This window comes from Helicoverpa zea, chromosome 20 (assembly GCF_022581195.2).
Source record: "Helicoverpa zea isolate HzStark_Cry1AcR chromosome 20, ilHelZeax1.1, whole genome shotgun sequence".
Taxonomy (NCBI): Eukaryota; Metazoa; Arthropoda; class Insecta; order Lepidoptera; family Noctuidae; genus Helicoverpa; species Helicoverpa zea.
The window spans coordinates 7,446,835-7,474,806 of record NC_061471.1 but is presented as its reverse complement, the minus strand read 5'-3'; the positions used below and the strand labels follow the sequence as shown (position 1 = coordinate 7,474,806).

The window sequence follows — 27,972 nt, the reverse complement described above, 5'->3', positions numbered from 1 at the left end:
TAGTTCAAGCAGTTGTCTTGATCTGATCTGATGTCTGATGTGATCATCAAATAAAATACATATTAGTTTTTATATCATTTATTAAAACCCCCATCATACTATATCAATAACTATTATATAATAACATGGAAAATGTGTGTGAAACGATTAACATGAGTTTAATAGCACAAATCGAGTATTTTGGACTATCACAACTGGCAGTAAGTAATGGTTACACTTAGGTACACTTGGATTCAAAAATAACTGACAACTCTTGAAAAATAATCTTTAAGATGATTCATATTGTCTTCTGTATATGGATTAATGTAGAAATATGTAAAAACACGATATATTTGGTTTAGTTATTTCAGTTGAGTATATTTTGGGCATTTACTATTAATTTATCATTTTAACTTTTACTAGATATCTATTCTATGCACCTATACAATGAGATATTACAATTTATAATGTCCAATATCTAAAAGTGCATATATTTAACAATATACAGACTTTAGCTGAGGAGTAGGCATGCGTTTTTTCATACATCACTAGTGGGAACAATAGTCGATAGTATGCACAACACTAGTTATCGATAAGAAGCGGTTCGCCATAGCGATGGCACGGTACAACAGTGATACAACAATATGCTTATATGGGCGGACAACGTTACGTAGTTAAGGCACCATTTTTTATTTATTATGACTCGTTTTAAAGTTGACTACTGCGACAGGTAAATATTTATTAAAGATTTAAATAATTAAAATATCGACTTAGTAATTAAAAGTCTAGATATTGCAAGCACTATTATTTTCAAATATATCGACTGCTGGACTATACTATTCTGGGCTTACTTTTGTGGTGATAAAAAATACAACAGGGCACTGTTAATTAGAGATTATACTAGAATTTATATCAACTTCAAAACGAGCCATTTTATAATATAAACTTAACGTTACTGAGTAATATATGATAAGATACATAGCTATTTTACAATACATAAGTGTAAGCTTCCCTATTGGATAATCTGAGCTACGAGTTATATGTCACATCAATTTAGAATACATATTATATAAATTCCAACGTTTACTTACGATAGCATATTTTTTATTGTTCGCATATTTTATTGCTACTTGCATAGTGATTTGCATCTAATATAGACGTTTTTATCGACAGATTTTATCAACTATGTTAAGGCCCAGACTCCACTTAAGCGGAGCGAAGCTGAACAGATTCAAAACAACCAATAGATTTGGGATGTAATGATAGAATAGCGAAATTCTATTGGTTATTTAAATACTTCTGAGCTCCGCTTAGTTTTTGGTAGAGTTTTGGCTTGAAGCTAATTCTAGATAGAAAATTTCAATAGAATTATTATGTTAGATGCAAATTAAACTCTATGCTCATAACTATAAGGCCTAAGTTTCAATAAATTAATCGCTACATTATAACCGATCCTACTTAGAATCCAATTTGGTATGTGTCTTACGTTTAGTTAATACATTAGTTATAAATGTTATAATCAGTCTAATGTGATGAAATCGGTGGTTAGTATTGATCATCTATTAAATCTGTATTATGAAGGGTTTATGTTAATTTCAACAATTACGTAATATCTACATATAATGTGATGTTAACAATATTTTTGTGACACATCTGGAAAATTACTTTTGTGATTTTATTTTAGTTCTTTCTAGCAAAATGTATAATCTAATTTAGATGAATTACACAATTTCAGTATTAGATTTTTGCAAACGTAAGTCTAGTCAACTAGTCTTCGAAAGAGTTACATGACTGCATATTATTTTAAATATTAAATTCTATCATTACAATATAAGTACATGCTTTTTAATATATTTTAACCATAATATACAATAACCGGTATACGTTGGCCGACTAAACTATACAAATCGTTAATTAATATTAAATTTTAATTACAATTAATAATTTCACTCGTGTTTCATTACAACATGCAAACGTTAGAGAGCAAACAAGTACAATCACACACAAAACACTTAACTAGTGAATTAAATTCGCTAAATAATAATAATAAAATAATAAACATCACAATCACATGAGCCACTCGTTAATTTTTAACACAGAATTTCTAAGATGTGAGCGTTTTTATACAAAACAATAAAATATATGTGTTGGTTTATATTTTTTTCTTATGTAAGAGTATTATTGTATATTTGTATATTGCGGCTAACTATTGTCAAATAATACAACTTTCAATCGGTTGAGCAAACCTTGATCGACAGTTAAAATAATTTCCAGCTTCGTAACAATTAATCAAAATTATCGCAATAATCTCAAACTCGAAAACCAAAACCATAGTTTGCCAGCTAAATCAAACAGCTAGAACAAACTTCACTGATTGATATAGACACAAAATATTCACAGAAGACTGCAATCGATCAATTAATTATCAAACAAACAACACAAATTAACGAAACACCGTACTTCGGGCAAGTTTTAATTGCGTGCGCAAAATTTCAGCTAGCTCGTTAGAAACAAATAGAACTTTATGCATTGTTACATGTACTTTAGCAGCTGAGCAGTGAGAAAACTGGACATACAAAAATGCACCTTAATGACATAGATCATGGCTTTTTTTTAATTAACACACATCGTTTCACAAAGCAGTCACATACTTATTCTGTGATTTTTTTATCTATAAATGAAGGTTATGGAGGCTGTTATTCGGCGATACGTAATAAGGATGCAATTTACATACTTTTTTAATTACCAGTCAAGAACTGCTTTCAGCATCACTTGGAACACGAAAAAGGTATACATATAAATAAAATATTGTTCATGATTACACGCAGAAACAAAGGAAATAATTAGCACACAAATACTGGCAACTTACAACTTACGGCAAACATTAAAATGATTTAATGAAAAGGTGTGAAAAGGCAATTGGTCGAAAATTGCAAACGCCAACAGGCGTGCATGAAGTTAGTAAATACGAGCCGATTGCTATGTAAACGATCAAGTATAGTGTTGTGTTTGTAATCGTTAAATGATCGCGACATTATTGCTTGTAATAATCAGTTGGGTAAATTGACGAAATGTCATCATAATTTGTTGGTAGATCGGATGATATACGCGTTTCTGTTGAGTTGAATAATTCAAGAAGGCGTATTTAAAAAATACATAGTCACCGACAAAATCAATAACAAAAATAATGATAGTTTTTTTTTTATTCTAAATATTTATTTTTTTCATGTCAAATGCGTTTTCAATACGACTGTACTTTTGAAAATTGGACCATTTGCACAACTAAATATTACAGTATGATATCAATTAGTTATTAAATCAACAAATAAATGATTTTATTTGCCGCAAATAAATATTTTAACACATAGTACATAGTTACATAATTTAGCACACTAAAACATAATTTTGAGACCAAAGTATAGGTAACGCAATGTGAGCAAATATTAATTAGTTATTAAAATTGTGTGATGTATTAATTAATATACATATAAGTACGTATACACAGTTATAGGTAAATGTGAGCACCAATGTTACAGAACACAAAAACATAGCGGTATTGTAAATATTTCTTTTATCTGAAATATATTGAGGGAACTAAATTGAAAAAAAATCAAAATAGTAGCTTGTGAACTGAAATAATGTCAAAAAAATTTAAAATATAAAAGTAAAACCGAATCATATGGTAGAAATATATTTTCTGCCATCATAAAATTTGTATGGTCTTTCATAATTAAAATGTGTTTGGGTCTATTTTATATTCGAGGGCATAAAAGGCACACAGAAAACCTAAATTAATCAATTCCAGTGACTGAGATTCTTCAAAACAAGACAAGCAAAATTGTAGAACACTTATTTTTAATCCGAAACACTGTCGAAACTGCCTCGTTCTACCAAGCCGTATTCACAATAACCGCCTTATTAAAAGTCGGTTAAACTACTGCATTTTCAAGTCTGTTAAGAAAACTTATACAATATAGACCAGAATAGATCAGCGGCTACGAAAATGGCCGCGTTCGCGATTTCCATTCGCTACAAATCGGTAACGGGGCCAAACACGACGGTCGAGTTGTTCGTCGAATTGACGCTCGTTCGGCGCGCGCGCCCGCTCGTGTCGTGTTCGGGTTCGCTCGGCAACGAATCGGGTCCGTTCGTCAGTTGGAGCCCGTTGAATTTGGAACGTAGCTGTGTTACTAGACGTTCGAGTCTGCAACACGATTTCAGTTTAGACTAGGTACCTGGAGGTGCAAAGCTAAATAAATGTCTAGACTAAGTGAAATATGCCTAAAATATGGACGCTAGAGAAGAAATAAAAGCATTCGTGCACACATTCAAACCAGCCACCACACTTAATATGTACACCATTCTCTTTTACCAAAACCAAATATAAAGCAGTATTTTATAAAAGCAATATATTACAAGATGTTTATTTTATTTGCAAAAAAAAAAATTTCTATATTTTCTCCACTTCTTTATTTTCATATATTTTTTTTAATAAATGTGTTTTTTCTACATAGTGAGTAAATAAACTTACTTAAGCGAATGTTCTTCGGCGTTCTGTTTGGCTTTGCGCATGTCGGCGAGTTCCTTGCGTAGGCGCATGCGCTCGGCGTCGGCGTCTTCAACGTTACCGTTCGATATTTTGTTCTCGTTCGACTCCATACTGTTGGATATAAGAGTTTATGATTTTGAAATTAATTCGACTTTTATATATTGTGTTCTTTTAAAGGACTGTAAAATATAGAGGTCAGTGGTGGACGCTGCACGCTTCTAATCTAAAATAATAAGATCGGGGAGGCCAAGTTCAGTAGTTTACATTTTACGGCTGAAATGATGATGATGATGATGACGATCATTTGAGCAACACGTGATTTAAAAAGTGTCATTTTATTTTTTACCGTATTAGTTTTCTTCAAAATATAAAATTAAGTTAACAGTTAGGTACCTACACGAGTTTTGCTCCTGCCATCTTCTTTACCATTAACTTGTCAAGTGCATTTTTATGTCCAGAAGAGACTATACTCTTCAAAAGCCAGACCTTAGTTCCCACATTATTTCCAAACTACTTAATTAAGTACATAAAAACAGTAGTTACCCGTTAGTGAGTCTAAGTACGCGCAATTCGTCTTCCAGTTTGACGATGCGATCCATCATACGCCGCTTGTCCGCATCCGAAGCACGCAGAGAACTCTGAAACAATGATATACTTTGTTATTAGTTATTTTTGTTGGTATTGTGTTTAGAGCTAATCGGGTGGTCAAACATTGTGAGCTACGGGCGAAAGAAGGAACAATTTCTGTCTTAAAGTTTTGAGAAAGCAAAATCCTGCTTATAAAATTGTAGAATATTAAATTGGAATTTGTTTCGAGAAGAAATAGCTTGCCAACTGTTAGGATAAGTGAGTAAGACACTTTTGTTCTTACTTGTTTACTTTCGATACAACTCCGCTATCATGATTAGCTTGCCAGGTCAATTAAAGTAATCAATTGTTAACCATTACATTTATACACTTTTTAGACATACACACATTTGCTTTAGCACAATAGACAAAGAGCCAGCGACTTAGCCAGACCTTATTTGTAGATATGCATCCAACCTACTACTGAGGGCATGAAGAATAATACTAATAATACTGAGCAGTTATAAAACAACGAAGGGCCCTTGTGTTTCATGAAGTATCTCTGTAAAAATTCTTCAGGCTGGTCTGCAAAGAGGCCGTATTTCACGTGGGTTACAAGTGCAGTAGCCGGTCGGCTGCGGGTAATGTATTCGGGGACACGGCGCGCTGACCACGCGGCTTTCAACTGTGGGGCTAAAATGCCGCATTTTCGAACGATAGGCTCGAATGTGCCTAGCACGTATTTTAAAGCAAGAGATGTTCTTTAGATCTAAAAAACAAGTACTAGGTATTTGGAACTAAAACCTTTCCAATGCAACAATTTCATCCGGTTATAATAAAATAGGAAGTGGTAACCGTGTCTGGTTTGGTAATACAGCAAATCCATTATCTGGATATAAGGTAGAAATATCAAGGATTAAAACGTTTCCAAAGCACACTAGGACTGCGGGATAGAAAGAAAGAGTTACCGCGGCCCTGGAACACGATCCAAAAAATGTTTAGATAGATTTTGGTAAGAAAGAGACTGGGCAATCTCTTCTGCTTCACCTTCAACGGATGGGGTTATTTGATGATTACCCCTAAAAAAACGTTTATAGTAAGTTCAACTCAGTCTTGCGCGCGGCCTTATGTGTGGATAACCCTTGTACATATGCAGTGACTTTGTGTGCGTGACAAGAGGTACAGTCGGGTACAAATACAGTTACAAGTACAAGTACATTTAGGGGTTGTATACGGCTGTTTAAAGAAAATTGGTTATTACGTAATTTAATGTTTATTTATTTATAATGATTCTGAATCGCTACTTGAAAAATCAAATGATGAATTTTCGGATTCGCTACTCTCACCAAGGTCAATTATAAAGGACCATGCCCATATTAGTATGGAGTCAAAAGTCAGCAACGCCATGCAATGCCCAAATTCCAGTTCTATGTCATACGATAGCTTTACAGCCATATTTGTAAGATATCTAGATTTAATATTATATAAAGCACCGATTCAAAAGATATTGGACATTAAACATGATAAATTCCCACTGGTTTTTTATACATTTTATCGTTTATAGACAGCATTGCTATTAGTTTTTCACTAGGAACTTCATGATCATCATGAATTCATGACTTAATTGTATGTTATTAGATAAACATGTCAGTTATTTGAATATATTGTATACAGTAAATGAATATATATGTTATGGACCAAGTGATAAATTGAGCAGTATACATAATGCCCGGTCATTATGAAAAATGCCCAATATGAGAGTGCAATTTGATAATAATTATTCAAATAATCAAATTGACCGGGCACTATACATATTGCCCATGACCTTTTGGGCAAAGTAATACAAGCAACGTAATAACATATTTATATTCAATTTTTTATTGTTATTGCCATTTAATTTAAAATTAACTAAATATTAAACCACTTAAATAATCAGCCTCATGATTTGGATTAATTATGAAGGACTTCTGCCTTAAAAATCCACTAGTTTTTGCATTTAAAAGTTAAGGAAAGTCATATTTAAAGGGTGCTTATTAAACAGGCTCCTTTTTAATATAATTATTCGCCCCGAATAATGTATGTTGCCTTCTTAATTACTAAGTCAGCCACAATTAACGAGCATCTAAATAATACTATCTCAGCCACTCGTTATCTTCTAAGTAAACCACTCTAAATACAACTCCGCATGATGGTTATTTTTTAGCATCTAAATTTGTAGCATGCATTCTAACAGTAAACTTCTAAAATACTATTAAATGACATCATAAAATTTATTTATTTAGCTTCTAATTTTTTAACTCAGTACGTTTAAAATGTAAGCAAGCAACATGCAGCAAGCATGGCTTCTGTCACGGCTCCGGTGCTGCGGGGCTCCGGCGGTCCCATGCGAGCTTATCGTCGCAGATGGTTTTCACGCTCACCGCCGCAGCTTCGGCTTGCTGGCCGGCTCAGCCGGCCAGCCTCAGCCGCGTCGGCGAGCGTTAAAACTACCTGCGCCTCAGCTCGCAGGCCGCCTCGCCCCTCCACACTTACGCGGTTTTGAATTGCACTCTAGGGGTAGGACAGACAAGACTACGTGGAGTCGGTTTTGCAGCGATACGTTTTCGTCACATCATCCTCCGAGCCTTTTTCCCAAACTATGTTGGGGTCGGCTTCCAGTCTAACCGGATGTAGCTGAGTACCAGTGCTTTACAAGGAGCGACTGCCCTATCTGACCTCCTCAACCCAGTTACCCGGGCAACCGTTACGTGGGATACGTTTTCGTCACTAACTTCAATTTTTTGCTTTATTATCAAATTGCCCAACTGTCATGTAGCAATATAATAATGCCCGTGCAATGTGATAAATAATGAAGTTAAGATAGTTATTAATCACTTGGCCCGATAAAGCTAGACATTATTCATAATGCTCGGGCATTATTTATAATGCCCGAATTAATCACATGGTCCATAACATATACATGGGCCAAAGGACGAGATTACAGACCGTAATAAATAAAGCATGATTGAAACGATGTCATGTACTGCAATATCAACAAGAATACCTTATTTTTTATTACAAGCTTTTATTTAACTTGCAATGTATGTATGTATGTATGTAACTATGTGTGTTCGGGTGGAATTTTACAACTCAATTTTAAGGCACTTGCCCTCAACCGATTGAGCTGCAATTTTGCATGCATGTTAAGCTATGTGACGTCATCCTAAATCCAACATGGCTAAATATACAAGATGGCGGACTAGTTATTTTTAAAGTACCTATACAATATGGATATCAAATGAAAGGGATTGACTAGTAGAACACATTGCACTTTACGAAATAAAAATCCAAGATGGCCGCCGCTACAAAATGGTGAATAACCTATTTTTTTCAATCCCATCCATATGGGTATCCAATGACAGGCAAGTAAAATAAAGTGCACTTTACCAAATCAAAACTAAAAAGTATAAAATAAATTGAGGTAAAAAAAGCTTGTCGCGATTTTACTAAGAAAGTAAATACGAGTACTTAAATCTCGCGACAAGCTTTTAAAACATAAATCAGTAAAGTTACAGTAAAAGTTTATTTTTTTTATTTTTAGCGCATTTAAATAAAAGCTTGTTTTTAAAGATTTTTTTACCTCAATTTATTTTATTTTTTAACCGGTGCTTTTTAAGACTTCAAATTATCATCATAATTCTAGTTTTTATTTAATAGGGCTATCTTGTAATATACTTTCTCTGGGCGTTACTGGGGCACAGATGGGCATGGTCCTTTTGACTCCATGTCAAAATGTCTATAGTAGGTATTCTTATTTTTTCTTTTGTACATATCGACAAGTATTACCCAAAATCCCTTCATCAATTTGACTTAAACGTTCATTTATGAGTTTCATTATTTCCGTCTTATTTTGGTCGACATTATGCGAAGCAATATATTTTTTTTAAATTCCCCACACATTTTGTTTACATTATTATACTAGATTATACGTTTTTTTACATTCTTAGTCGACACTTTTATTTATTGTCGGCGTACCCCGAGCTAGAAAATATGTAAGGAGTATTTAATTCATCTTAGATATTTCACCTCATTTATTTCTTAGATACTGTCAATGTCAATTTGAAACGTATGAGAAAATAATGAAAAACTGTAAAATGTAATAATAAAAAGCTGTAAATGTTGTTTCATTTTTTGAAACGCTACCTGACTCCTTAAACATTTTCTCCGTGAAGAACTAGACATTTTCGTAAACGACTGTACCCATAACAAAAAGCGATAAGAACACGTCATGCTCGGACGACGTCACTGTCACACGAATGAAAGTTGTATATTTATAAGCCGATGCACACATAGGGCCGCGCGCAAATCTGAGTTGAACTATCTATACTGTGTTGGGTGGGTAGTAATCTACAAAGTGCAACATTTTAGCGGCGCAACTTTCTCACCCCGCGCCGTGGTCCGTGAGAGCAGTTAACGGCGAAATTGCCTCTATCTTTAACACCGGAACCGGCTGCCCTAAGCTACATACTGATATATATGTGGCTGATGTGGACATTATGAAGTGTAGGCAACATTAAAAAGGCCTTTTTTTAAACTACCTTTATGACAGTTTATTAAAAAAACTTAATTGGTAAAAGTTCAGAAAAATCTAATTAATAGAAAATATCAAAACACATGGGTAATAAATTAACAAATAATCTAAAGAAACACTCGAAATGTAGGAGAACGTGGAAAGATTTTCAAAATGACATTATTTAAACAGCATAACTTTGAACTTACATAATGAAAAATGCAAACAGTGCGTGGTTTGGACACAGGAGAGTATCTATGTATTTAATAATCTGTGACAAGAGAAATTAGCCAGCAATGGGCGAGCGATGAAGCTATTTCAGTGTGGTGCAAGTTACAAGGTCCAAAATTATGTTACCTATTGTATGGTCATTTAAACGACAAAATTCAACGATGAAAAATTTTAACCATTACATTTGCAGTTTGAAAAGGCTCCCAAATTACAGAACCAATATGAAAAAATTTTCCACTGTTGCCAAAGACTATATTTCCTCCGCGTTCGCCTGATACGCGGGTTAAACCATGGGGAACAGCTAGTCCATCGTACTTTGTAACCCAGTAGCCGAATTCATAATTAATTTTCAAACAAGTTCTAAAGTAGCAAAATAAGCTAACGACCTTAAACATTTATCAGTCAAAAAGGCAATTAAAACCACTTGAACTCGCGTCCGCTCGCAGCACAGCCTTCAGGCGTTAAGTAAGATTACACTACTAAGTCTATATGCGCGCACAAACAGACAGACAGCCGGACCGGCTAATTTTGTTTGTTCCGTGCAGTAACGTTGATACATTGTCATTTTGTCATAGTTGCCGCTCTGACAGGTGGATTGAAAACCTGATAAACTGATGATTGAGAAAATATATTCCTACTAATAACTGAAGAGTTTGTTTGTTTGTTTGCTTGAACGCGCTAATCTAAAGAACTTCAGGCGTAACGTAAGATGACACCACGAAGTCTATATGCGCGCACAAACAGACAGACAGCCGGACCGGCTAATTTTGTTTGTTCCGTGCCGTAACGTTGATACATTGTCATTTTGTCATAGTTGTTACTCTGACAGGTGGATTGAAAACCTGGTGAATGGTGATTGAGAAAATATACGCAAGTTTATCTTTCTATGTGGATAGTCAATATTTAGAATTTGCCTAGGTTATATTGATTGTTAGTTGAGGTCTATGCTAATAGAATAAAGCTGAAGAGTTTGTTTGCTAGAATGCGCTAATCTCCGGAACTCATGGTCCGATTTTTCAGTCTTTCAAATCGTTAGATAGCCCATTTATGGAGGAAGGCTGCAGTAGCCACTGGGATTAGTTGAAAAATACGCGCAGTGTTAGGTTGCCTGTGCTTATAGTAAACCCACCTAGGGAACTTTTTATCCGATTGCGCGATGGTTAACTATGGGAAACCGCTGGTGGCAGACAGTTCAACTCATAAAAATCGTCATCATACATAGCGACAAATTGGTTCCATATTCTTTCCATTACCCGTTAAGAAACCACGAGTAAATTTTTCAGTAAAACCTGTAGGTACCTCAATACTTATTTAGCGGGTACCATTGACGCATTAACCCTATAGTGTTAATCGTGGCTTGCCATAAGTTTTTTGCACTTCAATTACCTTATTACGAGGCGAGAGCTAGTGTTAATGGTCAGGACAAACGTACCGACACCCACGTACAATTGTGTGTATGTATGTATTGCTGTAAAGTATGTATGTGTATTGTTGTTCAGTATGTATATATATTGGTAGGTCATGCGGGAGCGTATCGGTTTATGGTTATTTTTGTTGAGCTATGTTAGTGTGCCAGTGTTTTGTGTTCCTATTTTTTTATTAAGTAGACCCAGACCGAAATAACGTTTTGTTATTTCTTAATTAACTTTTCTTCTAAATAAAAAAATATTTAGTCTTTATTTCATATGTATACCAGGCACAGCTTTCTCAAGAACATAGTGCTGTCAGTAATCATCAGTAACAAAATGATACTGTTCTAGCTCATCGATCTAAAGAAGGTATACAAAGGTATCCTTCCTTCCTCAGTCTGTTGGTAATTGCTTAAGAAATAATTTTACAAAAACGCTAGATTTGATATTCAGCTGTACCATTGTATGGCACCGTAACTTCGCATGCAATATAAAAAAATACTCTCCCAAACTGCAACAATTACTCTCCATAAAACAACAATGACCAGTAACTGCAACATAATTATTACTATTAATACAAAGAAAAAAACCGTCGGCGGCGTGTCTGATGACGTCACCGTCCGCGTCACGTGACGACGCGAAGGGTGGCGGCGCCTCACTGCACCGCCATCCACTTACATCTGCCAATATTTGCTCAGTACACCCCCCCCCCCCTCTGCTTTCCTACCCTCGCCCCTGCATCCCCTCGCACGCACCACCCGTTCATATTTCAAATGCTATGATGTGGGGTGACACTAAACACTACAAAATACAAAGTTACTGGGACTTGTGTTACACCGGAGTGTAATTTGAGATTAAAAATTATGGGTGCGTATACGCCTCTTTTGGTGTCTCTCAAAAATATGTATGTACTAATTTAAGTTAGGTACATACAAGCTGTTGATTTGCATCCGTGCCATATTCAAGGAGGTAATTATGCTAATGATTCTCGACCCAAATCAATAAAAAAATTGGTACGTAATTTTTTTTCTTATATATTTTTTTCGGAATTCCGTAAATGTCATCTAGCCTTATTTAAACTTGGCGCGTATGTTACTGGCGTTAAAACCGTGCTGCACCCTCACACAAACGCAAACACAAAGCATACGCAACGATCACTCATAAATTTCATTCATAAAATTGGATTACTTCGGAAATACCACTACATTACAATGGCAAAAAAAGCAGTGCATATTAGTTATTTCCCATCTACTGTAATTCCAATCGATTATTTACGTATTGTATGTCCTCCTCCTGAACTATGGCACAAATGCAAATCAACACCTTGTATAATAAATAGGTACAAGAAAAATGGAAAACCCCATTTTGTAGAACCGAAGAGTGAATTAACTTTAGTATTTATTAAAGTCATAGGTGGTTATAAAAACAAGGAAAAACTTAAAATAATGCCAGTTTCGATCTAAAAGAACTTAGCACCTATATGATAAATTCCAAATGACAGGCAGAAAAATCGCTGAATTTAAACCACAGAGTAATCGAGGAACGAAAGAATGGGCATAAATATATATATTCAGTAAACAATTTATATCCGAATATTTCAGTCTTTCTAAGAGCACAGAAAAGAAAACAATCAGTTTTGCTTTCCAAGTGGATATTCACAGGTAAAGAAAAAAATATGACAGATTCTACGAAGCAGAAAGGCCCAGTATTCAATTTATCTAAAATTTCACTCCATCCCAAGGTTGTCTGGAAAAATTGCCTTTCTCGATAAGACCACCTATCGTACTCTTACATATTTTGTTCTTATTGTCCTGTATCGTTTTGTCCTTGCGATGTAGAGTAAAGAATATTCTATTCCAACGCCTCTTCCATGTAGATTCGTTCAAACAATTACAGTGCGGTGTGATAGCAGGACTCGTCAAACCATTGAATGTGCGAAGTCGCCACGTTAGAGTTAAATCGATGCGTTCCGTTTTATTCAGCCGCGCTGATTTTATAATCCAACGTGTGCATACGAGTATGAAAATCAAACGGTTATATGGACACGCTCCCTTTTCACATTTCGTAGTTCGTATCTACCTACATGTACCTATCTCTAATATTCAGGTTGAAAGTTCTGTGTTCAAAGGCTTTGAATTTTCATCAGAGACTAAAAGTATATAAATATATTTTTAATGGCTAAATTAATTAAAACATGCATTTTTTTCTCTCTTACGTTAAATTTTTGCTCTTACCCTAAGTAAAATACATGGTTCCATCGGAGAATATCAATTAAATATGAATGCCTACAATCTATCCGTGTATCACTACGGTGGTCTTTTTTAATCACGCGTGAATTTAAAGACACGCAGAAAGTTATACCTTTGAATACTAAGATACCAAGTTCAATTCAAACCACAACTTCTATTTCGATTTCAACTACTATCTTAGGCCTCATCTGCCACAATCGATGCAGTCCTGCCCACCTCCTAGACGAATTCCTACCAAACAACAGCAACTTCAAAACACAACAAACATACAGTAAATAGTAAAAAAATATCTTGAAATAATTCGCCAAGTCACAGCACGGCTCGTGAGCGTTTCGCATCAATAGCAACGAACGCAAGTGTTCGAGCCTAAGTCTAAGTGGTGCCAACATGGAATATGGTTGTGAAAGGTTTATATAGAAGAAGTTTTGGTGATAGATTCTCTTTGGACAATCTCGAGTGGAACGTCGTGATGGTAGGCAATATGTAGGAGACATAGATCGGAAAACGTTGGTAAGTATGACAAACTATCAATTAACCTTCGACGATATAGGTACTTAATGGATTTGAATGCACTTTTGAGTAGATAACCAAAAAGGTAAAAGGGCAGGACTCGAAATATATCCGGCAAAGGCATTTTGCTAAAGCAAATTTTATTATGAAAACCAATTAGCGAATGGAAAATTATATCTTCCTATGCTAGTTCATCCAAAAAAAAACATATTAAAAATTTATTTTAGTCTATTTTACAGAAACTTCGTCCATATAAAGTATTCCTTCTGTGCCTACCTACACATTGGATGTACGTTAGTGCGTGAAGGCGTGAAGAGCCCTCCACGGACCACCCAACACGCTACGCAAATACCGCTTAATAGCACCGAATTGAGGTGAAAACCAAAAAAACACCAACTCAAGGAAAAAAATCTTGAGAAATATGAAAAAATTATATTGGTTTAACAATTCCCTGAGGTTTTATGCAAAGGAGGCTTGAGTAGATAAACAGTGTTAGGTTTATATTAATGTTAATCCAAATGGACAGGTTTTAGTTAATTTTATTAGTTGACTTTACATGGGAAAACTAAGAAACAAGAAATATACATATAGATTTTTTTTTATCTAGATCAGATTTCTTAATTTTTATAATTAAAAAAACTGAAACCAGTATTTTCCTAAAGAAAATGGTGATTTTTATTATGATGAACTGCTAAGAAATTAAGGTACCTGGGAACTTACTGATACTGGTAACTTATGTGGTTATATATTAAGGGTAAGTTGTTTGTTGGGTTTTCCGTTTCGTAGCAGAGAATCGACATTATTTTTCCTATATAGAAATTAAAAAAAAAACTAAATCTTTTATAACATTACAAAGCGCCATCTGCATAATTTATCAGGAACTGCCTTCACCAACAAAACCTCTTTGGTAATAACGCCATCTATTAGACATATCAGTAGGTTTTGTGCGCAGTAAGTTACAAGGTTCGCGCATAGATGGCGCTACTAAGGTTAAAATTGATCGTAATAAAATAAAAGACGACCTACCTTGATCTCTTCAAGAGCTTTTTCCGTGAACTTAGCTTCCGAAGATGTCAAACCGTTCTGTGGAAGAAGAAAACTGTTATAAGTAATTAAATAAAAATGTGTTATATGCAAGTTATGGTCATAAATTCCTTGCACGCTCTGAGGCCGCATGATAAAAGCGACCCAGATTCTCTGATCGATGAACAATGATGCTAGATTAATAATGCGTGCACTTTTAAGTGGACCATTTGAACAATATTATGAAATTTTATAGCATTCTGATAAATGAAAATAAAAGGTTGCGCGGTCGGGAAAGTTTGTTGCGCCATTTCTTTTCAGTAGGATTTTAACATGTTCTTCAGTGATATGTGCTGAATTTTAAAATAACTGTATTTAGGGTGAACCATATAGCCGCCGCGAAGTTTTAGGTACAAGCCTTTTTAATCGTTTGACGAAAGCCATTCGAAGGATTTAACTAATCAGTGTCGATTTACTAATTGATAAAAACAGCTACAAATTGCTAAACCAATTAACTAAAGAAGGGATCGCTTTATCAATTGAAAAAGGAAGTATTTAGGCCACCCAACGGAACTAGGAGCGATTAGTTTTGCCGTATAAAGCGAAAACGATGCACAGTAGCGGCAAGTCAACTTTGGAAGATCGTACGTGATGTATTAAAATGGATATTAGATTCATAGATAACATCAAATAGTTCTTCAATTGCTATAAAAAAATAAGTCTGAGCTCAAATGTTCCGAAACCTTGGAATATTGTAAGCATTAGTAAACCTTTTCTTTTCTGAATAGGACTCTATTCCTGTGCCGTAGAAATACAATATTCGACAGTTTAAGCCTAATGTCACCAAGGATATCTCCTGGAGACTTTATCAGTGGCATGAGACTCGATAATCGTTTGACAGGACATTTCAATGATAAGGGACCTGTTATCTTGTACTCCTTGAATGGAAAAACCTGACATAAAAACATCAGGGTGATGTTTTGAAATAAACAAACACTAGAGCATCTTCGTGAGGGTTCAAGGCCAGGTTTGCAGATTTTATGGCTATTGATTGACATCTTTGCTATATTCCATGTCGCTTCATGTTTAGGATAGTATAGTCTTTGAATGGACATACATATCCTCTATTATAAGCTAAAGTAAAAAATAAAAACTGTGAAATGAAATTCCCACATTCAAAACATTATCTCACCCAACCACCAAAAATTCTAACACCTAACTAGTGCGATAAAAAATCTTATCGACCAATGTATTGGTGATAAATAAATATTGCTATCACTAAATACATAACTTCAAAGTATAAGTATCTATTACGTCCCTCATTTGGCTATCAGAGATAATATATTTTATCTTTATCGCCTAGTATCCTGCCGGGCCTTTTTGGAGAAAAGATGAAATAATATTTTTCATAACACATAAAAATAAATGATAATGTCTTTTTGAAACAATTGTTACCCAGTACGGTGCGTGGTACCTTAGGTTCAAAGCCTGCCTGAGTTACCGCGAGCCTGGTACACATAGGGCTCGAAAAAATAGTGTACTCTGGTGTCTCCATACGTACATAGATCATCTTAATTCTACCAGTTTGTCAACGCAACAGCTATATATTGGAACAACATAACATGTGTGTCTATCAACCGGATTACAACTATACTAGACCAACACACACTATGACATTGTGCTCAACCTATCCTAAGAATCTTTTGCTCAACAGTAGCTTTTGCTGCTATTAAACTACCAAATCAGTCGCCCAAAGAGTAAATCTTGATTTGGTGTGACGAAAATGTTATTAAACAATGGCCTTCATTAACGAAAATGAACGGCACTTTGTCATGTACACTAAGAAACCGTATCTAATACTAATTATTTTTCATTCATTTTGCTCATTTATTTAACCAATCTTCATTGAGCAAGCGTGGTTTACAATGCTCGTACCGTAATGTGATCAGAGGCCTTCACCCTGCTGTGGCAAGTTAACTAAACTGTTGTTGTGGTTGCTTTTAATTTGTTTAGCGATTACTGTTTCAACTGATTTACTTCCCAATCGCTTCATCTTGCCTTTTCTTTAGTTTTATTAGGGAACCGCGTAATATGATTTTCGCTTTGCTAACACATTCCCATTTCATCTTTCATTTATTCTCCAATCAAAAGACAATCTATTTACTTTTTTATATTCATCCTCTATCCATCCATTCACATAATAATACATGCATACTTAACGTACTCTTAGTGGAATGTGTTTTATCCCTACATACCTGTATATATCACAATATGTGCAAAAATAAAGACCCTGAAAGTGTAACAAATAGACATATCTAATACAGAATTCATCAGCTGACGCATTCATTGAACGAGTACTATAATATTAAATTAATCAGCTACTAAGCAATTTTGAAAACTGCTATGTCATTTTGCAAAAACTGCTCTAAAATAATTCAATCTTCCGAAGCATCATTGCTCTTTTTAATCTCATACCTCTATTTGCCGCGTTTTTTCACCCATAGATAATAAAGATGGCCGCAATAGGACCGCAAATACGAAAGCCATAATGTCCATTCGTAATAATGGAAGGTCATTGAACTGGAAGCCGACACCGGCCCGATTCCAACATATTTGGATTGAAGCCAAGACATTTTGGAAATGTCAGGTCCAGTTTGGACTTTATGCCTATTGTGAAGTCTATTTTTATGGATATACAGAAGTCTAGCAATCCGTTTAACATTTTCATTGATAAGCGGAGATACATACTATCTGTTCCGACCGCGTATCGAGGGAACTTCTTCACGTACGCTGATTAAAAGTAGCCTACGTCCTTTCTCAGGCTATAGCATATCCGTGGACGACGACGTTTGGCGTGAAAAAAATATTAGTAGGTAAGGATCCAATCCACTTGGAGAGGCCTATGTCCAGCAGTGGACTGCGATAGGCTGATGATGATGATGATGATGATGAAGGATCCAATCCGCTGTCTGGAAGTAGTCCATAATAACAATGTTACATGAAAATTTCGTTTCATTCAATACGATGAGGGACTACAATAAAGGTAAATGGGATGTTTCACCGCAAACATTTTTGACATGATGCAGAAAATACCACGATGCACCATAATACTTGCCGTTAGACCATACGACAGCGTACGAGTATGTGATGTGCAATATAAAGTTCCCGTTATTTAATAAGCTATATTCACTGACAAAGGCAATATATTATTTTCATAGCTTGCGGAATGACCGACATTCCTATAAGAAATTGTTGGCACTCTGAGTACTTTTCCAAACGAAAGTAAAAAACATTTCTTAAGGCAGAATTAGAACTGACCTTCATATGTTTCATTTATTTAAAGCGTAATCTATACCTACTAATATAATATAGATGAAGTTTGTTTGCTTGAACGCGCTAATGTCAAGAACTTCTACACCGATTTATTTCAAAAGTTCTTTCAGTCTTAGATGCCCCATAGGGGAAGGCCATTAACTTATCCGGATGTGCGAAGTAGTAATCTTGGGACTCAATCTAAATGAATGTTTGGAAGAAAGGAAACATTTGACTCATTTAAAGTAAATTAATAAGATTGCTTCAAAGAATGGTTAAGTCTTATAATAATTAAACCGCAATCACTTACTTAACAAATTGTTTGTTGTCTTACGAAGTCTACATCGATACAGTAAAAGGATTTCTTTAAGTATAGCGTAAACGTTAATTTGGTTGGTTCCGCTTCGATTCCGCGTTCGCAAATCGGTTCCGTAGCTAATATTATATTTGTCATGGCTTTCATAGAAGCCGGTAGCCGCGAGTAACTATGACGACGGAAAACCGTTATTTATTTATGACTTTGTTACAGTGGTTTTAACGATTCCATGGGTTATTAGATGTGATGCAATTATTTTGGAGTTTAATATGCAATATTTCTATTTATATTTCTATGTGCAAACGGATGTGTCTATCGCAAGACACCTCATCTTTCATCCCTAGGCTCTATTACTTCAGCATAGATCTATACTAATATTATAAAGCTGAAGAGTTTGTTTGTTTGAACGCGCTAATCTCAATAACCACTGGACCGATTTGAAAAATTCTTTCAGTGTTAGATAGACCATTTATCGAGGAAGGCTATAGGCTACTTTTTATCCGGGTTCGTGCCGTGGTTCCTACGGGGTGCGGGTGAAACCGCTGACAGAAGTTAGTCTCAGATAATGAAACGATATTTTAATTATGACACCTCACTCATATTTATAAACGCGAAAGTTTGTATGTTTGGATGGATGTATATATGTTTGTTAATCCATGCACCAATAATAAAATATTACTGAACTGATATTTCCTACAAAACAAAATCCTTTGTTTTCCTACCCCAAGGCCAAGAGTTGGACCATCGCTTCATATCAACTGTCAATGTGTCGAAGCTTCAAGTAGCAGTATCGATTTCAGTGAATAATTCAATTCAAGAAAAATATATTTGTGCTTACAGTATACACGCCGACGCCGTGATCGCGGTAATCATTTGAAATCAGTTGCTTTTCGGTTCTTGACATACCAAAGACCTGTTAGGAATTTTCATTTTAATATTGTAATTTTTGGCTAAACTAAGGTTCTATCATACTAAGAATATGAGCTACAGGCACTCAATGTCATCAAAGATGATATCAATCAAACAGTAAAAAGATTACTGTTAGTCAATGACAAGTCATAATAAACAGTTTGATTGCAAATCACTCAGCAAATACATCACTTAAAATAGGTAGATGATTATTTATGTAGAAGCACGAATGTAGCCTTACGGAGTCTTAACCGCGGGACTCGCCATCAATATAGTTTAAATGGCAAAGTTCAACCTAGCCGTTTTACTAATCCAAGAGAAAGTACGGAGTCGAATGATATATTAGGTTCGTGTTTCACTGTGGGATAGTTGAAGAGTTTTTATAGCTGCTATTTAGAAAAATATAAGTATTTGGACCTTTGAATCCATACCTGAATTGGCCTTAATTTACTAATCCATGAGTTAATGTCTTGAGAAGAGTAACTCAATAGTAACGCAATAGCACAATAGGGTTGCAAAAAAGAGCCTAACGAATTATGTCTGTCCTCTAGACAACCTGCCATGATAGAAAGTGCTTAATCATTGAATCATACTAATCATCCCAAATGACTCTTCTGAATCTTTTTAACGGTACCTAAAAGCTTCTACCAGACTAAAAAAAAGCTATAAATATATTTCTTAAAATTTTAGTGAACTTACATCGTTCCTCTCGACGACCATAGCTCGCACGCGCGAGTAGAGTGCATCCTCGCGCATGCGCGCCGCATCCCTGATCTCGCGCACCAAGTCGGTCAGGAAGCCTGGTGCGTACTGCCCCGCTAAGAATGCTGCAACGAGAAACAACCATTAAAATATATTTACGTTTTTCTTGAAGGTGCTTTGAGACAGGTCAAAAAAAATGTAGTTAGGTACAGTTGTCGATTTAATATCAATATTATAAGACCTATAGCTAAGCAGAGCTCAACGAATGTTATCTTAAATCTCGTAAGTTACCGGAGTCTTTCTAGTAATAATATGACGAACCCAATGTTTTATGTGTCACTAGCCGTTTTCCCGCGGTTTCACCCGCGTCCCGTGGGAGCTACTGCCCGCACCGGGATAAAATATAGCCTATGTTACTGGCAGATAATATAGCTTTCTAATGGTGAAAGAATATTTAAAATCGGTCCAGTAGTTTTTGAGTTTATCCATTACAACCAAACAAACAAACAAACAATGTTTTCCTCTTTATAATATTAGTATAGAAGTATAGATAAAAGACAAAACCACTATTCGAGACTCGCCTAAAACACTATACTTCACCTCAAAAATATAAACAGCTAAGTGAAAAGTTAGCATTTCACGAAACTACAGCAATAAACCGAAATAACAGTCATTTAATTTCAGTACAGACGACCGAAATTCTTTCAGTCTTTATGGGTTTTAGTACTTTTTCCACAAGGACGTAATAGCTAGCTCACTGGCGGGTTAAGTAATGTCAATGCTAAGTTAGCACGCAAATGTTGAAACATTTCGCGCAAATTCGCTGTTACAATATCCGACGCAATGCGAAATTGGTGGAAAGCTTTTATCGTCATAAATGATGCCCATCAGGGAATATAAAAAAGGTTTTAGTTAACAATTTGAAGTTAGAAACAAAAAAATATAATATGTCCTTGCTTCATACGCATCGATCTAGTAAAAAACCGCATTTCAAAGACAAACCTCTTGCGAAATTAATAGGAAGCTACAACTACGTAATTAGTCATGCTATCCAATTTTACGACTAAGCTACTAGTTACAACAGTCATTAATTTCAGTAAATACTTCTGAAAAGACGGCTCATCTTTTAAAAACGTATGAGGCAGCAAAAATTCCTGGACGAATATTTTCCGTCTCCGCAAGGCCCAAGAAACGATCAGCTTTTTAATAATCTGAGCACATACACGCTCGCATATTCAATTTTCCTCGAAATAGTCAAAAGGTTCGCAGAAAACTTCTGACAGGGATAGAATGATGATTAGCCAAAAGACAAAATAGACACATATGATCATATTAATCCAAAAAGTAGTATTCCTTCTAAATCTACGACCAAAACCAAACAAACATGTACAGTTAGTGCATCAAATCAAAATTACAGGTATACCTATCCTTCCGATACAAAAGAAATAACAACAGCTAATCGGCCAAGCTATCTCGGGTCACGTAACGCACGCGATTTCGCCGCAGTTTCTACTGCAGTCAGACTTCAACGAATACTTAGCTGATTGACGTTTAATATTCAACGCTAGTCGGCGTGTGAGGAAAATATGCACGTACCCATATTGGTATACACGTAGATAAAGTCATGCTTTTCCCTGATGGATAGATATAAAATTATGGAAAATTCTCTCGGTAAAATTGAGGCAATAACTGTTTCACTGGGTTTCATGAGCATTCTGAGATAAATTCTTCCGTTCTGTAGATCCAGAGATAATCCCTTCACATACTCACACGAATTCTTCATCATATTATGTATTGGTAATTAGTATATATATGACCACATATAATAATGTGATGTGATAATACAGCTTCAGGAAGCAATTTCAATGATGGGCCGATAGTGAGGATTTCACACGGCACATTTGCATTGTCTAAGATTCTCAGCTGTCGTGTGAATATTTAGAATATGTAGTCACATTTCTCAGGCAGAATGTTGAATAAAGCCTTGATACATCGATAAAACCGTCACACGTGTTCAGCTATCGATCTCCTACTTTCCTAACGTCACTTTAAAGTCTAATTGAATTCTTATCACATTCCTTCGCTGACACATTTTTGTTTTCGATAAAATAAGCTGATTAACGTTGCTTCATCAAATAGTGGTATTGTAATTTGCATGTTGCGAACGTCGTTTGTTTTTACACAAGACAGTGCTCTTGATCAAATCTGCGATAGGAGCTTCAAAAATTGCAAGCAAGTTGAGAAGAAATATTGAGTAAAGTTTAGAATTACGAACATTTCTAACTTAAAATGCAAATTATGGATTTGCATCTCCGTTGCATTTATGATGATGTGTGGGATAGCCATCACACTATTTTTGAACACACAATGCCTTATGCCAAATAAAATTGTAGCACATTCTTAGTCTTACAATTTTGGCTGGGTGACAACACCCGTTATACTTGGAGCTAAAATAAAAATAATATGCGTCAAAGTTTCTCTGTTTTTTGACTGACCGGTTTCATTAATGTAGTTGAGGAAAAAGGGGAGTCGAACCCACTGATGCATAGTGGACACCAGTTTGCATATTTTTATTTTACTTAATACATTGTCTGAGAATGTTCCACTTCACAAGATATGGGTTCCACTTCATCATAACATAAACTATCACTAATTAGACTAATTACATGGTTTTATATTGTTAATGTATCATTGTATGGTTTCCACGTTGAACTGTCAACCAGTAGTTGAAAGTGTAACTCAATCGCAGGGTTTATTTTTAGCTGGATATTAAGTGATTTTACAACATGGATACCATCATTATCATATCAACCAATTGCCGTCCCCTGCTGAACGTCCTCTAACGAATGCCAACTATCCCGGTCATATGGATAGTCTAGAAAATATTGTAATAAGTGCTAGTCCATCTTATGATCTAAAAGTTAACTTTGTTATAAGAAACTAAGTATTCATTAGCCAATACCACGTATGTTTGATAACTGCAAAAGTTTATATTGTCGCGAGGCCAAAGTTTATCAACATCTCGAATAACAAGTTATTCGCAGTCATAATCATTTCTTAATTTATTACCATTTCAATAATATTAGTATTAGTTTGCGGTAACATTTTAGAATTTTTGCGAGTTCGTTAGCCTCTGGCCGGCGCCAAACGACTTTTTCCTCGAAAAAAACACAAGCTTTAATTTTTAGGGTTCCGTACGCAAAGGCTAAAAGGGGACCCCTGTTACTGAGACTTCGATAACCGTCTGTCACCAAGCTCTTGAACCAAAGTAAGGCAGATTCTGTTCAATTATTACAGATGATGTTTGTTGCTGCAACAACTAGAAAAAATATTTTGGTGCCTATACAACAAACATGATTTTTGGAAATAGGGCTTTTCATTAATATATGGTACGGAACCCCCGATGCGCGAGTCCAAATTGCACTTGACAGATTCGTTTTTTGTTAAAGTAGCGACACTAACAAAATAACAAGTATCTGTCCATCAATTAAACTACCAAAGAATATCTAAACAAGCCCCATACATAATTTATGAGCCATGTAACACTCAGTGCCCTGTTACGTCTAGGCAAGGTCGGTATGATGACGCGCACAGTTTTATCTGCTCCTAACACAACGTAGGCTAGCATTAAGATTATTGGATCGGCCGCGATAAGTATATAGGACGATCTAACTATCTACATTATCAACGGCTGATAATCTCCAAAATACAGTGGAAGGGCAAAGAAGCTGGTGAAACTAAAAAATTGTTCTGGAACTTTGAATAACCCAGGTAAAGATGATAATGAAGACTAAAAATCATGGCCTTTTCTCTAGACTCTAGACGAAGCAATGCAGATTCAGGCCAAGACATCTTCTAGAGATTTATTAGAATGTGTAATGCAAATACTAATTTACTTTCAGAGCCTTGCAGTTGAAATATTCAACAAAGAATGTACTTAGAGAGAAATGACGCAGAGGCCGATAGCACTAACAGGGGTCATAAGAGCGGGGATTAACGCAAACATATTGATATTCATAATAATAATTGTTCGTTGATCTTAGGATCTCCTGTTCCATTTTTTTATAAACGCTTTCATTGAGAGAGACGATAACTAATTCTCAGTTGATATAGCTGTTACCCGCGGTTCCAATTTTGTCCTAGGGAAACTACTTACCTCGGATATAAAGTAGCATAAGTCGAATTTCAGGCTATGAACTTTATGTGCACCAAATTTTATTCAAATCGACTTAGCTTTGGCTTCTAAGTGCGACAGACAGACTTACTTTCGTATTTATACAATTAGTACGGACATTTGATTGCAATAAACTGCAACTTCTGACAGCCACTTTAGTGTGAAGATCTTTATGAGGGCAACGTCCTTGCGGAAAGATGCTACTGCTGGTGCATATGTTTAAATTGTTAATGTATTTGTGCCACATAATTAGGGATGTACTAAGATATTAGTCACATTACAAGCTGCCCAAGCAAGCTTGAATTCTGTCTCCCACTGTATATTTGTGACTCAGAATCGAAGACATACAAACAATCAATGAATTACCTACTTTGACCTATATTCTTACCAATGTCAGTCAAGGTCATGTGTTTAGGGTTGAGCCGAATATAGCGTGATATGTCGCAGACACATAAATATGGTTTACTTAAGCATTTATTACTTGTTTGTCTAGAATGAATAATATAAGAATATCCAGTGTAAACAAATTTATATGGTTTATTTTCGGGTAAATGAATACAGTACCTCATCATTTAATACCTGACTAAATATCCTGTTAAATAAAACCATTTCAGTAACTGAAACTCTTCCTAACAGAATATAGCTGTTATAACTTTTTGATTGGCATATGAATACATAAAATGGTAAAAATATGACATATCTGAAAAGACAGTAGATGCTAGAATAGACAATCACTATAGCTGTCCCACCCACGTCACTTGTTAACTACTCCACACACTCGAATTAAAAGTAGCTTACTCCTGGATAAATACATCACACTGAAAAAAATTCTGAGATCTGTCCAGACCAACAACGTCTTCAGATTAATACTATAAGTATAAATGAAGGTCTCTAAGAATACATTTTAGACAAATCTTTAGACATACTAGTTAAAAAATATATCTTACCATTATCATTTAGTGAGTGATTAGGTGTCGCACCAATACTTGAATTCGATCCCTTCAATATGGCATTGTGTTGTCTCAAGTTCTCCAGTTCCACTGCAAATAAATACCAATAATTGCAGTAAAGGAAAATGCATGAATAATCATGAGCACATTGTAATCGCTAATTACTGTAAAAACAGGCAGCTAACTGTTCTCGTTAAGCGTAGTACAGCAAAAACAATATGAGTTTAATATGTCAGTTATTGTGGACAATGGTTTACCTGTAGCAAGAATGTTGATTAAATAAAAACAAGTGGCTGGTAAAAAGTTGATGTTGGACAATGTTAAAAGAAGTGGATGACAAAATTAGGTAAATCAGCAGCTAAGAATTTAGCAAAGAAAATTCTTGGACTACAGTTAAATGACAGCCAATAGCCCAGATTTCGTAATAGAGTTGTCAATTTGAGCAAATTAAAGAAAAAAGAAGTTGTCTTTTCATTAATAAAAAACAATTGCCAGTTAAAATGTTCTACTAGTAACACGCTTCAATCCCCTTTGGGGCTTGACCTAGGTGGATAATACAATAGGCTGTCTAACTGTGAATTTAATATTCCCATAGAGAAACATTATCTAGCATAATATGCACACCACTCGGACATAAGTGAGTAATGTTGCCACAGTTTAACCGAAGTATGTCGCTTATTATTGAGATTACTCTAGCATTTAGTTTAAAGAAGGCCTAAATTATGTTAAACTGTGAACATTAGTATGGAATACATGTTTACGTATGTCTCATATCCTTGAAACTTAGTGCATTGTGTGGGTGATCAAATGTAGGTGTACTCGTTTGAAAGGATGGCCTTATGCTTGAGTTGTGGGCTGATTTACCAAAAAGTTTCGTTGCAGGTAGAATTTTCAAGGTTGTTAAATACTAATAATGATATAGAACTGTTCTTAGCATTGAATTTAGATCACTCTAGACTCCAATTGTATGTTGCACTTGACTTGTATGTAATAAGGATAAATGAGTGGTAATTTTAACATATTGAAGCTTAATATTTAATTATCATTTACTTAATAAATAATCTAAAACCAATAGTAATGCATAAAGTGTTTCTAAGTACATGAAGGAAAGCCTTACCTTTGGTATCCATTAAGTCTTTATTCAGTCTTTCATTTGCCATCTTCAGGGTAGTTATTTGGTCAAGAAGACATGTCAGTAGTCTGCTACCCACCTGACTTCCAGACATGTCAGAACTTGCTTCTGACCCTGACTCCACATCTCCGTTAGCAGGCCTGGCTACATCAGGCAAGCCTCTCACACAAGGGTCACTGTACCTCCTGCCATCCCTCCCTTCATCCTTATCATTCAAATTCATGTCACTGTTGGAATTAGTGTCGCCCACAGACGTCACAATAGGTGGTAAGCTAGCAAAGTCCTGGCTGTCTGTAAGATTCTTTGGTTGCAAGTAGTTGTTGGCTGAATGGGTTGGAGTGCCGTGTCCTGGCGTACTGCTCACTTCCTCAGCCTTGTTGTCGCTCCGGCGTCGCAGTCGCGGCCGCTGCACTTGGATGCTTTTGTTTACACTCTGCACGTACCTATATTCGGGCCCGTAGAAGGGCATCATTGGTGGGTTGCAGTAAGAGGGCAGCGTGGGCAGAGACATTGGCTCAGGTGCGCATCCGTACATGTGTCTGTAAGGATCATAGCCGGGTGCGAACTGCGAACTCCCCATCGAATAGTTCACGTTTGGGTTGACAAAAGTATCGTACGTATCCATACTGGGCGTGGACTCTTGGATGTGGTGCATAGTCTTGTCCAGCCATTTGGACAGGTATGAACCTCTGCTCCCACGAGATTTCTTCCGCTTTCCCAGGGAGCCGTTACTATTCGACGGTTTGCCGTTCACTTGTTTTGGTGTAGAAGCCATTGATGTCACTGTAATACACTCAAGCACCAGTATGAAACACAAAAACTGCAATTTAGCACCTCCTTCCTACAACCAACACACTATTATTTTCCATTTACGCTGAATTATTAAAATCGCGCACAAAAATAACTTTATTCAATTCGACCGACTTGGGCAATGAATTATAAAATGACGTTTGCTGTCATTTTGCTTTTGTAATTTCTAATACAGATAAAAAATAACGATACTTCACAGTCAGAATTTATGGAATTTATTATGAGTAAAGAAAGAAACATTACCTCAAAATATCTGGATCACATAAAAAGGTAATGTAATATTATCACCAATCCAAATAAAATATCCATTTGTCCAATTAAAATATTTGGTATTCACGATTGCGCTATCTGTTGTTTGAAGCTTTAACTACGATAGGATTTTTTTTGATGATGTTGTTTGAACAAATGAAGAGATGGCGGTAGTGGTACCTTGTATTTTATAATAAATTATCTAGTCATCACAACAATGTATTGTAATAATGTAGGTAAGACATGGGATAACAATGCTTTTGATGAATTAATTCTCTACTATGTACTTAATTGATTGATTGCCTCAGACAGGTACAGATAACGATCTTTGCAGCTTACGTCGGTAGGTACA

The 27,972-nt window shown here is 35.5% G+C and overlaps 1 protein-coding gene across 5 annotated transcripts; it reads right to left on the bottom strand.

The window, feature by feature from the left end:
* Window positions 1-62: 62 nt before the first annotated feature.
* Window positions 63-27,700, bottom strand: LOC124640085. 5 transcript variants are annotated; one of them, XM_047177710.1, is made up of 8 exons: window positions 26,547-27,700; window positions 25,427-25,519; window positions 20,303-20,430; window positions 19,533-19,607; window positions 15,070-15,126; window positions 5,072-5,166; window positions 4,511-4,639; window positions 63-4,183 (listed from the first exon to the last, which is right to left on the bottom strand). In XM_047177710.1, the coding sequence occupies exons 1-8, from the start codon at window positions 27,334-27,336 to the stop codon at window positions 4,009-4,011; spliced, it is 1,542 nt and encodes a 513-aa protein (XP_047033666.1). In that variant the 5' UTR covers window positions 27,337-27,700; the 3' UTR covers window positions 63-4,008. The 5 variants fall into 5 exon arrangements, with proteins under 5 accessions (XP_047033666.1, XP_047033668.1, XP_047033667.1 ...); XM_047177712.1 differs by having other exon boundaries at window positions 63-2,750; window positions 26,547-27,699; XM_047177713.1 differs by having other exon boundaries at window positions 4,138-4,214; window positions 26,547-27,699.
* Between the last annotated feature and the right edge of the window lie 272 nt (window positions 27,701-27,972).